At 34.5% G+C, this 19,084-nt stretch overlaps 2 protein-coding genes across 4 annotated transcripts; one reads left to right on the plus strand and one right to left on the minus strand.

The window, feature by feature from the left end:
* Nucleotides 1-1,344: 1,344 nt before the first annotated feature.
* On the minus strand, nucleotides 1,345-3,482 carry LOC115698595 (high affinity nitrate transporter 2.7). Its single transcript, XM_030625710.2, has 2 exons — nucleotides 2,180-3,482; nucleotides 1,345-1,711 (listed from the first exon to the last, which is right to left on the minus strand). The coding sequence occupies exons 1-2, from the start codon at nucleotides 3,325-3,327 to the stop codon at nucleotides 1,465-1,467; spliced, it is 1,395 nt and encodes a 464-aa protein (XP_030481570.2). The 5' UTR covers nucleotides 3,328-3,482; the 3' UTR covers nucleotides 1,345-1,464.
* LOC115701370 (DExH-box ATP-dependent RNA helicase DExH17) lies at nucleotides 1,707-13,915 on the plus strand. Of its 3 annotated transcripts, none has more exons than XM_061102877.1 (28): nucleotides 1,707-1,951; nucleotides 6,112-6,202; nucleotides 6,313-6,496; nucleotides 6,754-6,915; nucleotides 7,029-7,266; nucleotides 7,349-7,385; nucleotides 7,541-7,587; nucleotides 7,769-7,806; nucleotides 7,966-7,987; nucleotides 8,172-8,384; nucleotides 8,484-8,640; nucleotides 8,724-8,775; nucleotides 9,622-9,729; nucleotides 9,840-9,889; nucleotides 9,975-10,092; nucleotides 10,179-10,242; nucleotides 10,323-10,406; nucleotides 10,499-10,624; nucleotides 10,716-10,912; nucleotides 11,013-11,201; nucleotides 11,279-11,530; nucleotides 11,631-11,680; nucleotides 11,889-11,906; nucleotides 12,109-12,191; nucleotides 12,290-12,494; nucleotides 12,659-12,711; nucleotides 12,806-13,174; nucleotides 13,264-13,915. In XM_061102877.1, the coding sequence occupies exons 2-28, from the start codon at nucleotides 6,135-6,137 to the stop codon at nucleotides 13,803-13,805; spliced, it is 3,726 nt and encodes a 1,241-aa protein (XP_060958860.1). In that variant the 5' UTR covers nucleotides 1,707-1,951; nucleotides 6,112-6,134; the 3' UTR covers nucleotides 13,806-13,915. The 3 variants fall into 3 exon arrangements, with proteins under 3 accessions (XP_060958860.1, XP_060958862.1, XP_060958861.1); XM_061102878.1 differs by lacking the exon at nucleotides 1,707-1,951 and adding an exon at nucleotides 5,078-5,510 and having other exon boundaries at nucleotides 9,622-9,693; XM_061102879.1 differs by lacking the exons at nucleotides 7,769-7,806; nucleotides 7,966-7,987.
* The last annotated feature ends 5,169 nt before the right edge of the window (nucleotides 13,916-19,084 follow it).

Consider the following 19,084-nt stretch of genomic DNA (forward strand, 5'->3'; position numbering starts at 1 on the left):
CTACGGACAACTGACATAGCACCCAACCTTCATTAAACAAAACTATATTTCTTGTGCAGCCGGAATAGGCCTGTAAAAATGTATAGGATTTGGGGCTAGGCTAGATGGTGTGTTTGTAAAAACCGATTACGTGTAATTTAGAGCAATGCAACTAGAGGTAATTGGGGTCTCACTCTCTTTTGAACTTTTCAATTCATGACCCCTATAAAAATTTGATTTGCAAGATATAATTATGAAATTTTACAGCTTTCAAATAATTGATTATTACACAATATATTTCATAAAAAAAATATCACACAATATTATTTCTCTGTAGTTACTAATCCTTGTATTAAAATGGCTGCAATTTACATAATTTCTAATGGTTACACTAATTTAGTGTAGAATCTACACCAATTTGGTGTAGAATTTTCTACTTTAGGTACAACAATTCTAATGATTCACACCAAATATTTCATTAAATAAATATATTTTATTTAAAAAATTCATATTTTATATTATTTATATTGATAGTTTTAAATAGCTAATTTATAATATAATTATATCATGACTGTTAATAAAAATTAAAAATTTTAAAATAACTTAGTAAAATAAAATATTTATTAAATCAATTAAATATTTTCACATTTTTTTAAAAGAAAACTTAAATAAAATTACACCTATGGCACATTTATTAAACTGTAATTGGAATCAGAATAGTCAATGGAAGAAATGAATTGAGTTAAAATGTAAAATAATCAGAAACAATATTTTATTTTGTTGTTTACTAAACTGGCTGGAAAAGAAATCAGAATCATTTTATTTTATTTACATAATCAGGAAAGGTAATCAAAATGACTTAATTTGACTAAATTGTCATTGTTTAATACATGTATTATTTTTTATTTATATATTTTTGAAGGACATATTTGTCTTTTTTATTTTTAATAAATAAAAATATAATTAATATAAAGTAAGTTAAGGAAAGAAAAAAGTATTTTTAAAAATGGAGGGAGAATCTTTTCCTTTATTTTTTCTTTAATTTGTGTAGGCCTCACTAATTTGTCCCATTCTAAAATTTAGTAAACAAATGAATGAGAATCAATCTCATACAATTGATTCCCATTTCCTTTTAGTAAATATGTGTTTATTAAATTATTATTTTACTTAATATTTATTTTTATTTATGTTGTTCTTTTTAGTTTCACAACTTCGTGTTTGTTGTTTTTATTTTATTTAATATTAGTATACTGGTTATTGTTATTTTGTATTTTTTACTATGTTAGTGTTTTAAATCAATTATTATATTTGTGATAAATTTTAATTTAGGGATTAAAATGTAAGATTAATATTTAAAATAAGGGCTAGAATGTAAAAATTTGGTTTTTTTTTTTTTACCAAAAGCTGAGAAACAAAAGTAACATAGCTGTAGGTGAGCAAAAATTTAGTGTGAATGTTTGAATGTACATTGTTGAAAAGGTGAAACTATTCAAGCAGAAGATTATGTTCTGTTGGTGAATTAGTATGATCAGATGGGCCAGAGAACATCCCACCCCACTGAGGGAAGTAGATGAAAGTGATAGGAAGAGTAAAAACAATCATCATAGCTCCCATCAAAGAAATGCTTGTCTGCTTAGATAGTTTACAAGAGTCTGAGAACAGTAACAGCTGTACAATTACTGCCCCAACAGGTCCTCCACCCCCTGTCATACCTGATATCACTCCAAGTGACCTGCAACGAATAAACAAAAATTTATAAACCCAACACTATAAGATTCCTTTATATCCTTAACTGTGATTCACTACTAGGATTTACTCAACATTTTCTCTTCTCATCAAGTTGTCTTCTATTTCTGAGCTTACTAAGTGGGCCATGCTGTTTGAAACAAACCATTTGAAACAAATAGGTTCCAGATAGAAAGAAGCTATCTCACACATCTTGGTTAAAAAGATTTTATCATGTAAAGATTTTGTAAGTCTTCCCTTCTTGAACTGTTTTTAACTTTATCTTCTGCTGCCTTGGCAGATTTTCAGAGCCATGTACTTTTCTTTTCAACTTTTTATTGTGTGAATTCCATTAAAAAAATTATCTAATCTTAATAACATTATCATGAATAAATGGATTAGTTGCCAACAAGTTTCGTTTATTATTTTTTATGTTATTTTAGTAGTTTTTTTTTTTTTCTCTTTCTGAAATTACCTCTTGGAAACGAAAGGCACCACGCCAAACGTGAGCGCTCCAGCAGCTTGAACTGACACAGAGAATCCACACAAGACAACAATGGAGCCCCATAGCGAGTTACATCGGCCGAGTAACACGCAGAGCAACCCGGCCACTGTCTGCACTGCCCACAAACCCCAAAGTCTCCCTCTCATCCCAAACCTCTTCGCCAACTCGTCGGAGAGTAACCCTCCGGCCGGCCTGGAAAATAAGTTAGCCATCCCAAAGCTTGCAGCAATCACTCCGGCGACATTAATATTCACCCCAAATCGGTCGTAAAAGTAGACGGCTATGATATTATTAGTGGTCAGCTCCGCACCGAAACAGACCCCATACAACACTGCCAAGATCCAACCTCTGTAGTTCTTTAGGCCCTGAAAAAGAACGGCGCGTAAATCATCTTTTGTTGTGTTGTTCTTTTCATGTTTCGAAGAGTAGTCAACGGGGCTGATCGGTCGGTCTTGACCGAAGGTCAACACTAGTATCGCCGTTGCAACTTGAAACGCTGTCGGGAAAACAAACGCCACTCGCCAAGCGATGTTAGACGGCAAATTAAGGGAATTGTTTAAAACAGAGTAAATAATTGGCATGAGTAACTGGGTCAGACCTGCTCCCGTGTTAGCCCAACCGGCAGCGACGCCGTTGGCGAGGCCAACCACGGGACCGGAGAACATGGAGCTCATCCAGAATTGATTGGCCACGAAATTTCCCAATGAAAACCCGACGAGGAAGCGAACTACGATGAATTTTTTAGGGGAAGAGACGAGACACGACATGGCGAGGAGGGCGGGGGCTGTGAGGAGAGAGAGCGTGGCGGAGGTAACTCTAGGGCCAAGGAGGACGCAGGCGGGTCCCATTGCTAGGCGGGAGAAGATTGAGCCGACGAAAGAGGCTATGCCGGCTCGGCTTATGTCGGCTTGGGTGAGGTTGAGGTCGCGGCGGATGAGTGGGGTGAGTGGAGGGATGGAGAAGGTGGAGAAGAAGGAAGAGAAGAGAGATAGCCATGCCAAGTGGAATGCTCTCATGTGGGGTGATGATATTGAGAATGGACGGAAAATGGTGGCCTTATTATCATGGTCGACGGGAAGGGGGAAGAGTTTATTATAATATGGAGGCCCTTCTTCCATGGTAGAGACTAGATAGATCGATGAGAATATATCAGTTTCCAATAAATTGAGCTGTGCCTGTCATATATATTGGAATATTTTTGTCACTATATATTTATACATATGTTCTAGCAAAATATATAGGAATTATTATAAGGAAAATGAATTTATAAAAATAGTGTGTACAATATTTATACTTTTATTTGCTTTTAATTATGAAAATACTTCTTACACTATTACACTATTACGTACACAATTAAACGAGGGTTGTTGGGTCATTATTGAATAGTTAGCCGAAGGTTGCATAAGACGAATGTTTCAATCAGATGATTGTTGTTGAATAGTTGGCCGAAAATTGTATTAGATGAAGGTTTCAATCAGATGAAGGTTGTTGGGTGGTTGACCAAGGTTGCATCATATGAAAGTTTCAATAAAATGAAATAACTGTTAGCAAAATGTTTATGCAACTGTAATACAACTGTTATGAACATTAAAAATCAGAACAATGTTTCCACATACGTAACTCTATCTACATGTCTATTCATAATTTAATATGAATAAATTCACCATTAGAAATTTAGAAAACAACGAAATTACACTAGGAGAAATATTTTACTATAGTATTAATATAATTTTTTTTTTTTTTGGATTATACTTGAGTAAAATTGTTTAAGAACTCTAGTTCAATTTTTTTTTTTTTTTTTTGTATTTTTACGAAATTTCACACAGAAATTCTTATAGCAACTAACGGAGCAACCTAAATCGTAACCAAAATCCGTATAACAACCCATATAAAAACCAACGAAGAAACTATTAAAGCAACCCAAACCATAAATTTTTAAAAAAAGTTAAAAAATAATATATTAAATAATTCTTCTATAAAAAAAACTACATATGTACGTAGATGTATATAAATTTTCTAATGGAATCTTAAATATATTGTTTTCTCTACAATTCCAACTTTTTTAATAGTAAAACAGGTTAAAATAAGTCAACACGAACACGACATGATTTTTACGGAACAAGTTAGAATTGAGCAAATTAAACGTGGATCGAAAATAGATTAACATGCCTCACACGAAATATAGAATGAAATCAAATAAAATAGAGTTTTTTGCAGTAAAACCTTTTCAACTATTGTTTCATTAATATTTAACCCTCCAAATTCAAATTTTAGCGGTAAAACTCTCTAAACTACTGAATTAGTAGCAAATTTAAGGTGTTATTTGGTTAACAGTTACTATGGGCTACTTATGTGTACACTCTTATACACATCACACGTTTATATTAGTACACCCAATATTATTATTTAAAAATTACGTTTAAAATTAAATAAATAAAAACAAAATATTTTTTAAAAAATAAAAAATGTTATAATTTTTGAAATAATTTTTATACTTTTAAAATAATATTAGATGTGTACTAATATAAATTCGACACATGTACATAAGTGTACACATAATCCGTCTATATTGACGATTAACTGTAAAAAATAGATGACACTTTTTAGAGGATTTTATCGTCAAAATTTGAGCTTAAAACCTTAAATATAAGTGAAAGAATAATTAAGAGAATTTAACAGCAAAAAATTCAATAAAATATGAGAAGAAGTCCTTATATTTGGGTGATACAAGGCAAAATAATAATAATAATAAGGCTAATTAGTAATTTTTCCCTATGAACTTTGACATGTACTAAATCGTGCCTCTGAACTTTTTTGGCCGTTAAAAATTCTCCCTGAACTATTGAGATTGTTAAATTTAAGGACTTTTGTCTAATTTTTAGTAAAAAAATTCTAACATTGATGAAAGTTAAGGGACATGATTTAGTACATATCAAAGTTTGAGGGGCATAATTTAGTAGATAACAAAGTCTGGAGAGCATGGTTTAGTACATAAACAATCACTGAAACAGTAAAATTGAATGAAATTAGACAAAAGTCCTTAAATTTAACAATCTCAATAGTTCGGGGAGAATTTTTAACAGCAAAAAAAGTTTAGAGGGCACGATTTACTACATGTCAACGTTGAGGATTAAAATTACTAATTAGCCTAATAATAATAATAATAAATACATTTTTCTTTAAATTGGATCCCGCGTCCTACCAGAGTTTAATGGTTCTTCTCCCGCCAAAGCTCACTGAATCAGATTATAAGTAGATATCATTTTCTACTGTTAGTGAGCACCAAATCCTCCTCAACAAGGTATTTTCTCTTCATCAACGTGCTCAATCAGAAATTTATGATCGTTTTGCCAAATTTAAGAGAAGATCATCAACTGTCAGTAACAAATGCACATTTGTAGATTTAGGAATTTCACTGTTCTAATCGATTTTCTAAGCGGAATCTGCGAAATTAATCAGCGATTTTCGTCTTTTATTTCTCATTCTCGATATTGAGTCGATCTTTTATCAGCAGTTCTTTGATTTGGATCTTATCATTGAAAGAATTAATGAACCTTTTCATGTAATTCGGCTGTGAAATTTTTTCTTCATTTTCCTTTTGTAGAAATAAGAGAGTCGAAATTCCAAGTAAATGGGAAGTAATATCGAATTTTAAACATGCATGTGATAATTGTAAGGAGCTTTACAGAATAAATATAGTTTACTTCGTTAATTTATTGTTCTGTTTAAAATTCTGAGTTAAGAAGCAGTTTTTTGATGAAAGTAAAGAACTAGGTATCAATTCTCTTCGCTTTTCGGAATAATATTTGTCGAGTGCAGTTCTTCGCTTCATTGAACATTATCTGCTTTGATTTTACATATATTAAACTTTGTTCCTAATTTTTTTCCTATCATCAATTCAGTGATCGAAGAAAAGAGTGTGATTATGGATCCATATTCAATGAAGTCTGTGTTTGATTTACCACTTCCATTCCAATCGACTTTTAGTTTCAGGTAATGTTCGTGATCTTACACATTAGACAAAGAGGAATTGTTCAGTTTTGATATAGGTTAGAATTCCAAAAGATGTATTTTTCATGTTAGAAACTATGTGGTGCATGCAGATATTTCAACTCTTTGCAGAATGAATGCTTCCCTGTCTGTTTCCACTCCGATATAAACATGGTTGTTTCGGCACCAACTGGAAGTGGTAAAACAGTACTCTTCGAGCTCTGCATCTTGAGGGTTCTCTCTCGGTTTATCTCTGAGGGGACGAAGTTTGTTCATGTAAAGGGAACTCTTAAGACTGTAAGTCTGATAGGAAATGATGCCAATTACAAGGGGCTAGACATCTTTGTAGCAATCCAGAAATGTTTTTCTGTTTGAAAAGTGTTATTACCCTGATCCAGGCAGGCACTGATGCCTAATTAAATCCGATGGAAGCTCTCCTTTGAAAAGAGGATAAAAGATTCATGTTCTTTGACATGGTGTATAATTTGTGTTAAGGTTGCGTCAAATTCTACCTTACTACTTATTGCTTCTACCTTCTTTACTTTCATATGCAGATCTACATAGCCCCATCTAAGGCTTTAGTTCAAGAGAAACTTCGTCATTGGACTCAAAAGTTTGGATCATGGGGTATAAATTGTCTAGAGTTGACAGGAGATAATGAATCTTACAGCATAAAGAATATACAAGAAGCAGACATCATCCTAACCACTCCTGAAGTGAGGGCGAATTTTCTTCTAACAGCCATTTCGAAAAAGTTTTCATATATTGTTTTGATTTAGATGATACTCTTGGGGGCTGGCTAAATGGTTATTTTACCCTTTGTAATTAGAAATTTGATGCGGTAACTCGGCATGGCATAAAAGATGGTGGATTGAGCTTTTTTGGTGATATATCACTTCTACTTATTGATGAAGTTCATCTGCTAAATGATCCACGTGGAGCAGCTTTGGAGGCAATCGTCAGTAGAATGAAAATGCTTGCACGGAATCCTCTGTTGAAGTCGAGTTCCTTGTCTCATGTTCGTTTTGTAGCAGTGTCTGCCACAATTCCAAATATTGAGGACCTTGGTAAGATTGAATTTATGATAATTCTTGTGAGGCAACAAAGCATTCAAGAATTTACACTCACAGTTTGCATAAATAATTGCAGCCGAATGGCTTGAGGTTCCCATCCAAGGAGTTAAAAGGTACTTTTAAAATGTTATGGGATATATATATACACAAATACAATACACATACAATCATACGTGTGGATGTATGCATATAAATATAAATTTATCTCCTCTGTGGATGTATGCTAGTGTCCTTTTATTCTGTTTTGCTTTTCGGCATGTCTTCACAGGTTTGGAGAAGAAATGAGGCCCGTGAAGTTGACTACTAAAGTGTTAGGTATGCACGCCATCCATTGTTCTTAATATTTAGAAGTTAGTAACCCCTGATGCATTTTAAGAGGATCCAGTACTGATGCATTGTATCCCATATCGCATTGTTATTAGTAAACGTGCTAGAGTACTGAATCGATTAAACTTGTCATTGTCATTGATCTATATCCCAATAACTCTTCCTGCAGGATATACCCCTGCCAAAAATGATTTTCTATTTGAGAAAGTAAGTGTTTATGTTCAGGACAATCCAAAAAGAAAAAAAAACCTGGATAATACACAAAATGAACTACTATTGCTCTGATATCGACTATGTATGAAACTTCCATGCAGTTATTATTAAGTTAAATGACTACTAACCCTTTGCTTTTGTTCCATTGTTCAGCGCCTTCAAAATTATATATGGGGTACGTAGAGTAGAGCACATTCAACTAATTGAAAATTTCGACCAAAAAAAAAAAGAAAGAAAGAAATTTTGAAGATTATATTTTCAAATGAAATGTATGCCTATGTTTTTTCCTTTCTTTCTTGTGAGTTATGTGTGTTATTACTAATATACCATGAACAAATTTGCTTAAAACTGATTTACAGATATTCTCATGAATTATTCAAAAGGGAAATCTGCTTTAATATTTTGTTCAACTAGAAAAGGCGCACAAGAAGCCGCACAGCGACTGACTCAGTCAGCAATGACCTCTGGTTATTCAAACCCATTTGTCAAGGACAGAGAACAGCAGGAAAGGTTGAGGGAAGCTTCACTGTCATGCAGTGACAAACAAATGCAGTCCTATATTGTGTACGGTGGTAAGCGTTGGATTATTAAAATTCGTCTTACTTCTAGGCTTTTAGTTGTTCCTTGAGTCGTCACTAACTACCATAACAAAATTTCTCCAATGTTTGCAGTTGGTTATCACAATGGTGGACTTTGCCACAAGGATCGTATTCTGGTTGAAAATCTTTTTCTCAAGGGTGACATTCAAGTACTCTGCACAACAAATACTCTTGCTCATGGAGTTAATTTACCAGCACACACAGTTGTGATAAAATCAACACAGCATTTGTATGTCATTTCTCCTATCATTGTATCAAGATTTGGAAAAGCCTTTTCTTCTTCAGTAATTTAACAGAATAACTGTAACCCAGCAACAAAGAAAAAGGCTTATACATGGAATACGATCGATCCACAGTACTACAGGTTTGTCAGCTGTGCTATCTTTCTACTATATTTATATTGTTTTATTATATTAAGGGCCTTTTTATCGAACCATAATGGTAATCTAATTACATTTATTGCTAGATTCTAGTTTTTTTTTTCAGTTGGCAGTCTACTTGATTGAATGGTATTGATGAGAGTAAATGAGGAACTACTGCATTCAGACTTTCTATTTATTACCTATTACTGGGATTATATTTTTTTTAACAGTTACATCTTTAATCATGTATCGAATGAGATCAATATGATGGCGAATTTACAGCTTCTAGGATATTTAGTAGTCAGTACACACACGGTAGCCTCTTTGTTTATTTATACAGTGTTAAGGGAATTCAGTTACTAAGTCTGTTATTTTCTGTTAAGTTGGTTATCAACTGTTTTAGCTTTCGGTTGTTAGTCTCTTTTTCAGTTGTAACAGATTCTTGTTTAAGCTTTACTCATCTTTGATGAGTATATATTGTACTGATCTTTCCCAGTAATGAATAATCTTTGACTCTCATTTCTCAATCTTTCTCTGCATCTTTTCTCTCTGTTTTCTCTTTGTTCTTTGTTCTTTGTTTACTGTTATGCTCTTCATCTGAGGTGTAATGGCTAGGAGATTCAACTCTCCTAACATACAGTTATCTGTAATGTTTCTGCAAAGAGAGATTCTTGTTAAATCAACAATTTAGATGGAAAAGAGCGTAACAAAATATAGTGGATGACATATTGCTACTACTACATCTAGCCCATTAAACAATCAGAAAGAAGGAAAAACAATTGTACTTCATACAACAGTCTTATCCTATATGAAAATTCTATTCAGGATTTAGTTTTGGCATCATGCAGATGTGTGGAAGGGCAGGCCGGCCACCCTTTGATGATACAGGAATGGTTGTAATAATGACAAGAAGAGACACGGTATTTTATAATCTTCTATCATCATTCGTTGTGCATGTAATTACGTGACAATACTCTTAACCCTTTTGCTTGTTTTAGCTGTTGGACTGTTGGTTAAAGATGGTACCAGTGCTGATTTTTTCTCTTGAACTTTTCCACAATCTTAGGTTCACTTGTACGAGAATCTCTTGAACGGATGTGAAATGGTGGAATCACAGTATGTAACATAATAATTATCTTTAACTTTCACAATGCAATGGAGCTTGGGACTAATTTGGTTATGAATTGTTTGCTTACGTTAGATTGCTTTCGTGTGTAACGGAGCACCTAACTGCGGAGATAGTTCAACTGACTGTCACTGACATTACAAGGGCAATTGAATGGATGAAATGTTCATACTTGTATGTGAGGATGAAAAAGGCACGTAGTTTTGGGTACCCATTTTTGGATATCGTTTGTATTTTCGTTCTCATCTAGTTAGCTCTGAACTATTGATGCATAATCAGAACCCTGGTAATTATGCTGTCAAACAAGGGATTTCAAGAGACCGTGTAGAAAAGCACGTGCAAGGTACTGTTATAATTCACAGATGGAAGTAAGAAAGAGTACCCATTTACGTTTTCTTTCAATAACAATGTTATGCTTGTCAGATATTTGTGTTCAGAAAGTAAGCGAGTTATCAAAATATCAATTGATATGGACTGATGGAGATGGTTTCCTCTTGAAACCACTAGGTATGTCAATGACAGCAATTAACAGTTTTATGAGGTCATTGGTAATAAATGTCATTATCACTTTCTAATAATTTTCCATTTTCTGTCTTTAGAGCCTGGAAGGCTGATGACAAGGTACTACTTGAAATTCGATACAATGAAACTTTTAATGCAGATCCCAGTAAACTGCACTCTGGAAGACGCTCTTCATGTTATCTGCCGAGCTGAGGAAATTTCATGTAATCTGCTCAAAGTGCATATGTTGTATTTCTTTCCGTTATTTGAATTGCCAGTCTGAAAAGTGTGGTATCTATCCACTGAAAAATTAAGGGATACAGCTCAGACGCAACGAGAAAAAGCTTCTGAATGACATTAACACTGATAAAGAGGGCCGACTTCGCTTTCATGTCCTCATTGATAATGGAAAACGAAAAAAGCGTATTCAGACGAGAGAGGAGAAGATATTTGTTCTTGTTAATGACTGCTTGACTGGTGATCCTTTGATTCACGATTTATCCCTAACGCAGGTTTTTATTTCTATGATAATTTTAGTCTAATTGTTGTGTTGCATATAATAATGGTCAGAGCTTAGCTTCACTGATGAATCCATTTGTTGCTGTGCTGTAGGATGTCAATTCAATATGCTTAAATGGATGTAGAATCGCGAAGTGCATGAAAGAATATTTCATTTACAAAAAGAACTACAAAGGAGCATTGAATTCAGCCCTTATTGCAAAGTCATTGCATCAGAAACTCTGGGATGATAGTCCTTATCTTCTGAAACAATTACCTGGGATTGGGATGGTGACAGCCAAAGTAAGATCCATGACTTCTTGATTTCTATCAGAATATCATGCTTCTTTATCGGCTCACGGACCCATCTCTCTTAATAGGCACTACATTCGATGGAAATTAAATCATTTGATGCACTTGCTGGAGCTGACCCCCGGAGGATAGAGATTGTCACCGGTCGAAAGTTTCCATTTGGAAACCATATTAAGGACTCTTTACTATCACTACCTCCGAAAGTTGACATGAAGGTTGAGGAAACCGAGTGCCAGATTCGAGGGAAGTCGAAGCTGGTGATAACACTGACAAGGATATCAGAACCTTTCCAGTCAGTGAAACGACATTATGCTGATATGGTATGTTTTTGTATAGTTTAGCTTCAGTGTCTTTTCCAGAATTGTTGATGTGATGTCTATCAAGTGTTATTTAGCCTAAAAATGAAGATCCGTTATGCAGATTGTTGGTTCTGAAGAAGACAACGTAATTGTCTTGCATGAGAAAATAAGGTGACTATTATTATAATCGTTCTTGCATTTTTTTGAGATATTCATGCAAGCAGAGTATCAAGGGGTTTTTTCCCTAGGGGGTGCTGGGAAAGTAGATGATAGCAAGCGTTTTAACTAATAACTATGCCTGATTCTTCCTGTGGTTTTCTTTTTGTTCATCGATCATAATTATATAACTATGCTAACTCCATCTGAATTATTGCTGCAGAGTGGAAGAGTTTTCCAGGTGAGCAAATTTTGAAATCTCAACTCTTTTGCTGCCATATAAACTTGTTAACTTATTAATCATAATCATGATTCCTATAACACGAGTCTTAGAGTTCTAGACCATGACAAGAAAGAGAAAAGCCCTGACATGAAAATTTTCTCTACAGAAGAAATTTCTTTGACTATTACTACTCTCATTGAGATGGCTGTTTTCATTGCAGTCCCTATAGCGCGGTAATTCTCCTGCCAAACCCACAGCAAGGAAAGCTCACTGTTAAGGCTGATCTTATTTTTGAAGAATACAGTAAAGCTCTTTTCAATTTTATGTTTAGTTTTCGTGACTATAATATAAGACGCACATACAGGCGGATCCTCAATCATTCAATGGTTTCATTCATGCAGTTGGCATTGATGTTCACCATAAACTTGTATTGACAAAAGTGAGCAATATAAACTTGAACAACAAAAGGGAAAAAATAAAGTCTTCTTTTGCTCTAGCTCAGGAAGTATATGTGATTGAAGATGATGATGAGCACGAAATGCCATCTCAAGCCCCAACAAAAAATCTTCCCAAGTCAGCCAAATCTAAAATAATAGACGATTCTGTGTAAGTATTTCTCAACAAACATATGTTCAAAAATATAATTATTTTATCTTCTGATTCTTTATTATATTAGGCATATTTGAACTTTCATTTATATATATATATATTTATATATATGCATATATACACACAATAGATTATGAAATTCACTGTGTTTTCTATCCCAGGCCTAGTTTCAATATTCTAGATGAGAACTTTGAAGAGTTTGAAAGAGGAGGAGGTATATGATAAATGATAACTATTACCTATTTTCAAACTTAGTGATTCCCACTTATTTTTTCTCTCTTCGCTAATCACTTGTACTGCCATCGAAGATGAGCCTGTTCTACAAGTTGACGAAGATAAACACAAAAGCTTAACAGAGCAAAAGATATTTGACCACATACGTGAAAAGGCCAAAAGCTTTCCCGGTTTGGCAGCCCCAAGTATTGCATGCTCTCCATCGACTGAGACACTGAATCTTATACGAAAGCACACTCGCGAAAATGACCTTGAATCCCTTAGTGATGATGATAGCGAAGTTTTGGGAGAGATAGAAAGAATAATAAATGCAAGGTTCACTTCGCACAAATCAGCTATAGAACCTAGTGAGGCAGAGCAATACGAACATAACAGTACTGAAAAACCACAGCACCATAGTACACCCAAAAGCTCATCTAACTTCAAATGCATGGAACAAATAGGTCCATTCTTTTCCTGGATGAAACTTGAGGTAAATGTTTATCTTCTCTTTATACCAAGTTTTTAATCGTTTAAACTCTGATCATTGAAGGTGGCGTTTCACCTGAACCTGAAGACTGCACAGTCGAAACTTTAACAGAAGACGCAATATTTGATCACATACGGAAAAAAGCCAAGAATTTTCCTCAGTTAAGTAATTTGCAGCCCCGAACTGAGTCACTGTGGACTATTTCCGACGATCCTACGGAAAATGCTATATTAATATCAGATTCGGAAGCCGGAGAGGTAGGAAACTGTGTACGTGATAGAAGGCCGGGAAAAAGGGTTAAACCCAATGCTTCTTTTGGAAGCCCTTTCCAAATAAATGAGAAGAGAGTGAAGGCTTCTCCTAAAGTTTCAAGCACCGATGCTGATCTATCATCGACTAAAATGCTGTTGTTTGATATCTCAATGTTGAAAAACGACATAGGAGCAGCCGACAAACACAGCTCAATGGAGATTGGGAGGAAGAAGCAGCAGCATTCTCAGTCACCAACTTTGCAACAAAACCAGCTGTGCTCTTCGAGTACACTGGGCAAAGATAAGAAAGTTGAGTCATTTCTTGGGTTTGAGAGTGTCTTTTCCTTTCTATGAATTTGTCTTCCATTGCAGGGGATAGAAATATGGATGTTTGGGAGTTGGATTGTTAAAAGAAGATAAAATAAACGACAAACAAGCCTCAGTAAACTTCCTTAACTACCTAAGAGTAAACGACATAAATGATTCCAAAAACTTTCCGAAAAAAAATAATTCCACAAACGACTCAATAAATTGAACTGTATGGGTGACACTTGTCATAAAAGCTAGAGGTGACCGACGTCATTAAATGATGAAACGACAAAAATGACATCACTTATTAGCTAGGTGGTGGCATTAGTTAGTAAGTAGAGGTGTTCCTTATTATTTTGCTCATATTTGCATTAATTAGGGATTTTATATTTAATTTAATTTACGTTATAGCTCAAGTCCAATTTAATTTAATTCACACAAATATTTATTAGATAAGCTAATTATTTTTTTAATATTAAATTAATTAATATTTATTAAATTTTTTTTAGAAATTTTTACACCAAAAATACAAATTACACACTTTATTACATATAAACCTACACACGGTTAAAGCAACTTTTTTACCTTCTCTCTATATTTTATTACACATATACCACATACACATCACATATATGCACTAGTCACGTCAACTCACCTATCAACCATCATGCATCCCTCAATCACTTCCCTCTCTCTTTTTCTTTTGTTTTCCTTTGATTTTTTTATTTCATTTCATTTTTTTTTTTTTGAAATAACAAATAACCTCCATTGTTGAACCTTAACTCCCCACGATTCCTCAACCATTTTCCCTCTCATTTTTGTTCTTCAAAATTTTTTCAACTCCCACTAAACCATCCCATAACCTTTTTCTCTCTTTCTTTTTGTTTCCCAATCTTTATATAAAATGGATGTGACCTGTTCTTCTTCATCTCCTTCCCCTGTTCAAAAAAAAAATTCAAAATGGGTTTGAAATCAGTAGCTAATAAAGCTAAGGGAAAACGTCCTTTTATTGAGGAGGAAGACTCTGATTTTGCTCCTCCATTAACGAAGCGTGGGAGAGCTCCTCCTAAGAAGAAAACAAAGGTCCGTGTGCAAGAAAAAATGGCTGAAGATGTTTATGGGAAAAACAATAATGTTGGTCTTCTTGTTCGAACTGAGGTTTGTTTTCGGTTTCATTTTCGTTTCCCCCCATTTTAAACATTTTCTTGTATTTCCATTTCATCGTTTTGGTTTTTTCTGGTTTGTGATATTTTAGGTTTTTCATTTTAAAATTTCGTTTGGTTTTCTTTGGATTTTTAGGACTTTAATTTTGTTTAATCAATTTTATTTTGTTCTTGGGTTTGGTATTTTAGTTTGTTTCTTATTACTTTCGTTTCATTTTTGTTGTGTTTTATGTTCTGTTTGTGTTTCTAGTTTTTTTTAGATATTTTGAAACATTTGTTTTTGTTTTAGTGTCTCTAATCAGTGGGTTTTAGTTTTTTTTTTTTCTAGTTTTTTAATAGTTTAATATGTTTATGTATGATGTGTTTTGGGAATATTATTAGGTATAGTTGTTTGCTGTTCTTTTTTAGGTAACAATTCGATTTAGATGTTTGTAGTTTATATTCGTAGAGTTGTTTTTGCTTGTCAGTTTGTTTTTAGTTTTTTTATAGTTTGTATACTTGTTTATTTACAATTTATATTTATTGCTGTTAATAAACTATAATAAAACTAAAATGAAACTATTAAGAAACGTTTAAATTTATTTCAGAAACTAACTATTTCTCAAAGTGTTTTCTCCTTTTCTTATTTCCAAAATAAATTCTTGCAAACAATTGAATTAAACTAATATAAAATAATGATGCAACTGTAAATCAACTTGAAAAACCACAACACTGAATTCAATTTAATATAGTTGTGGTCATTGTGCTTTTTCATCACTTTTATTTGAATCAGATCAATTGAATTAATAGTTGTATTTTTCTCGTTTTGGTTTCATTTTGGTTGTTTTGCAGTTTTGAAACGAGCGCGTATTTTCATCTTCATGGTTCGCTCTGTACAGCTGAAGGCTTAGTGCATGTGGTATTTTTGTAAATATTTGTATGTGGACTGTGTAAATGTTTAATGGGCCGGCCCAAAGTATTTTTGTAATTTTTTTTCCTTTTTTGTATTTTTTTGTTTTTTTCCCTTTTTTTTATGTATAATTAATAATAAAATAAAATAAATTATTGTTATTATATGTCTCCAATAATATATTTAAATAAATAAAATAACAAATGATAAATTCAAATGAAGAAAAAATTTGTATTAAAAAAGAAATGTTTAATTTTATTTTAAATCATATTTTTCTTATATATAATAATAATATATATTTTGTTGACAGTGTTTTTAGTGAACTATAATGAGTTAAATTAAAACGATTAAAAATAATTAATAACAATAATGATAAAGATAAAGAGAAGAGAAATATCAAAGTTTTTATAGAGGTTCAGTTTCGTGATGGTGGTAATAGTCCCCTCTCTTTTTACTTGTATTAACTTGTGAGAAGAGAAACAAGAAGTTTTTGATCTCTCTTAAATCTATGATTCTTTTCTCCCTCTCATTTTTCTTGTGTCCCTAAATAGTCAAATGACTCCACTTTTATAAAGAAAAATTACATCAAATTGGTTTCCCAAAACTAATAAGAATTAAAATAGAAAATCTATTTACTTAAACAAATAAAGCAAAATAGGAAACTAGGTGGCTTTCCTCTTATATTTTTGTCAATGCAAATCTATGCCATGAAATTAGGGATATGATCATGATTTCCAAGCTTGTGGATTCATGAGGTATATCCCTAAAGATATTTAACTCACAATCTATGGTCAGTGCGTGCGAATTAATTACACACTAGATGTTGATCAAATGGTGTTACATACTCTGTCCGGACATTCTTGACTCCTTCTATAGATTGATTAGTTTCAAGTGGTAAATTACCATGGAAGACATATCCCAGGATGAACTATTCGTCCAGGTCACCGCGTCTTTTCCATGTGTCACCCAGGTGTATGCCACGTCACCTTGTACAGTGGGATAACATTTTCCCCCAAGTCTGCATGGGGAACTTCCTACTCGCATGTAGACTTATTTGGCCACTGAGCTGGTCGGATGGGTGACACGTGTCTGGTCTTCGTTCAACTCTTGATCTGGCGTGATTGAATGAAGATTCGATTGTCTCTTCAGTATCTGGGACATTAAATGCAACCTTGAGACTTAGACCTCAATTGGCGCACTAACAGTTATTGTGTGTTGTCGTATACCAATAGGCGTGATGATTGCACTTTTTTAATGATTATTAACTATCCTTTTTTTTTTGGGGGGGGGGGGGGGGAGAGAAAACCCAAAATTCAAATTTTGAATTACTCAATTACCCTCCAATCACTTATAAAAAGCAATTTTAAGCTTCTTTGACACTGTTATCCTAATTTTTTCCCACCTGATGTAGCATGTCCACATAGTCAAAACGAAATACATGTGGAATACAGTGTGTCAAAAACTAGATAGGTACACTTTGAGTAGCTTCCAAGTCAGAAACAAGACAAGTCTTTGGACCCTAGCTGGCTGGCCAAGGAGGTTTGTCCAGCCAAGGAGGCCTGGCTGACCAAGGAAGCCACCCTGCGGGCCCATCAAGAGGAACTGAACCACCGCAATCAAGAGGCCATTGAACTGATGAGATAGTTCAATGAGAGAACATGCTTCAGAGGTGAGGCCTTGATAAGAGATCCCTTACTAAAGAGATCCACAAACGGGACGAACAAGGTCTACCAACAAGTAGACAATGGACAAATAACCCGTCCAAGTCCCTTGAATAAGGGGCCAAACTCTGTCTTGCTTGAGGACAGACAAGTCTTGCCTTACAGACCATACAGTAAGAATGACCAATTCCTAACACCAAGGAATGATGGTAAGAGGAAGGAAAATCCCAGACAAAGGATTGTGATGATCGCCTAGGGTTTGGTCGGGCAGTACGACAATTCCCTCCCCTGGAATGTCCAAATGTCCAATAACAGGTGGAATCGAGGCCTAGGGATTCTATTTTCAACAGGATAAGTCCTAGGCTGAATGAAAACACACAAGGAAATAATTTAAGAAGGGAGAACCGAAATGAATATATTCTGCCCCTAAATAATGACCTTATGCTGGTAGATCCACCTAATCCGAGTGATTGGTATGATCTTCCCCCGACCTATCCACCAGCCAGCCTGGCCGGCCGTAGAGGTTTGGTTGGCCTAGCCAGTCAATAAGGCCTCTTCGGTCAAGGAATTTTGGCCGACCAAGGAGCGTTGGCCAGCAAAGAAGGGCTGTTTGGAAAAGAGGCTGCCATAACAGATCCATCTATGCAAACACAGTTGGATCAGCTCAAAGACATGATTAAAGGTCTGTCCAGCCCAAAATTGTCAGACCTAGAACTGGACAGATCAAGGGGATCACCTTTCTCAGAATATACCAATGCATTGCCCCTACCTAAGTTCAAAATGCAAGCTTGGAAGATGTACTCTGGAAAAGAAAATCCCTTGGCACACATAAAATACTTTGAGATCCAAATAGATCTCCCAAAAGTAACTAGAGATGTGTGGTGCCGGATCTTTTTGGCAACCTTGTTTGAAACAACCCAAAGTGATATTTCAATCAGGCCTTAAGAAGTTTTAACTCTTAGGAGAAATTTTCTAAAGAATCTATACTCAGTTCTCATCTTCGAGACAAATACCTTCATAGCTAGAAGACCTTATCGAAATAAAACAAAGACAAGGCGAACCCTCGAATGACTAAGAATTCTCTCGAGAATTCTATACTCAGTTCTCATCTTCGAGACAAATACCTTCATAGCTAGAAGACCTTGTCAAAATAAAACAAAGACAAGGCAAACCCTCAAAAGACTACATTCAAAGGTTCAAGGCTGAGGCCACTAAGGTCAAAGGACTAACAGAAGAAGGCCGTTATATGACCATACTTGGCGGTGTCTTACCGCTGAGTGAATTCTAGAAAGACATCAAAAGGATCTTAACAAACAACAGGAAAGAGTACCTTGAACAAGCTGATGGTTTCATAAAGTTGGAAGAAGTTGTTCGACAAGCCCAGACACGAAGGCAGGTTAGTATTGGATAGAATCAAAGTGGCGTACAACCCCAAGTTCACCCCAACATGCCAGCTAGCATGGGAAATACTGTCCAACCTTCCAACAACAAGAATAATGGAGGCAAACACAACAACAACGATATTGGCTGAAATAATGGCAAAAGGGGGAAATTCAATCATTCCCCCACACCACATAGCTCAAGGGAGAAGGAGGAGAAGTATACATGCTT

This window comes from Cannabis sativa, chromosome 8 (genome assembly GCF_029168945.1).
Source record: "Cannabis sativa cultivar Pink pepper isolate KNU-18-1 chromosome 8, ASM2916894v1, whole genome shotgun sequence".
Taxonomy (NCBI): domain Eukaryota; kingdom Viridiplantae; phylum Streptophyta; class Magnoliopsida; order Rosales; family Cannabaceae; genus Cannabis; species Cannabis sativa.

What these genes read in the sequence shown, in the direction of transcription:
- LOC115698595 (XM_030625710.2), bottom strand. Translation starts at nt 3,327, where the DNA reads ATGGAAGAAGGGCCTCCATATTATAATAAACTCTTCCCCCTTCCCGTC. An exon ending in GTGCCTTTCGTTTCCAAGAG is followed by an intron (nt 1,712 to 2,179) that starts GTAATTTCAGAA and finishes TATTCGTTGCAG; the next exon opens with GTCACTTGGAGTGATATCAG.
- LOC115701370 (XM_061102877.1), top strand. Translation starts at nt 6,135, where the DNA reads ATGGATCCATATTCAATGAAGTCTGTGTTTGATTTACCACTTCCATTC. An exon ending in ATCGATCCACAGTACTACAG is followed by an intron (nt 8,776 to 9,621) that starts GTTTGTCAGCTG and finishes GGCATCATGCAG; the next exon opens with ATGTGTGGAAGGGCAGGCCG. An exon ending in ACGATTTATCCCTAACGCAG is followed by an intron (nt 10,913 to 11,012) that starts GTTTTTATTTCT and finishes GCTGTGCTGTAG; the next exon opens with GATGTCAATTCAATATGCTT.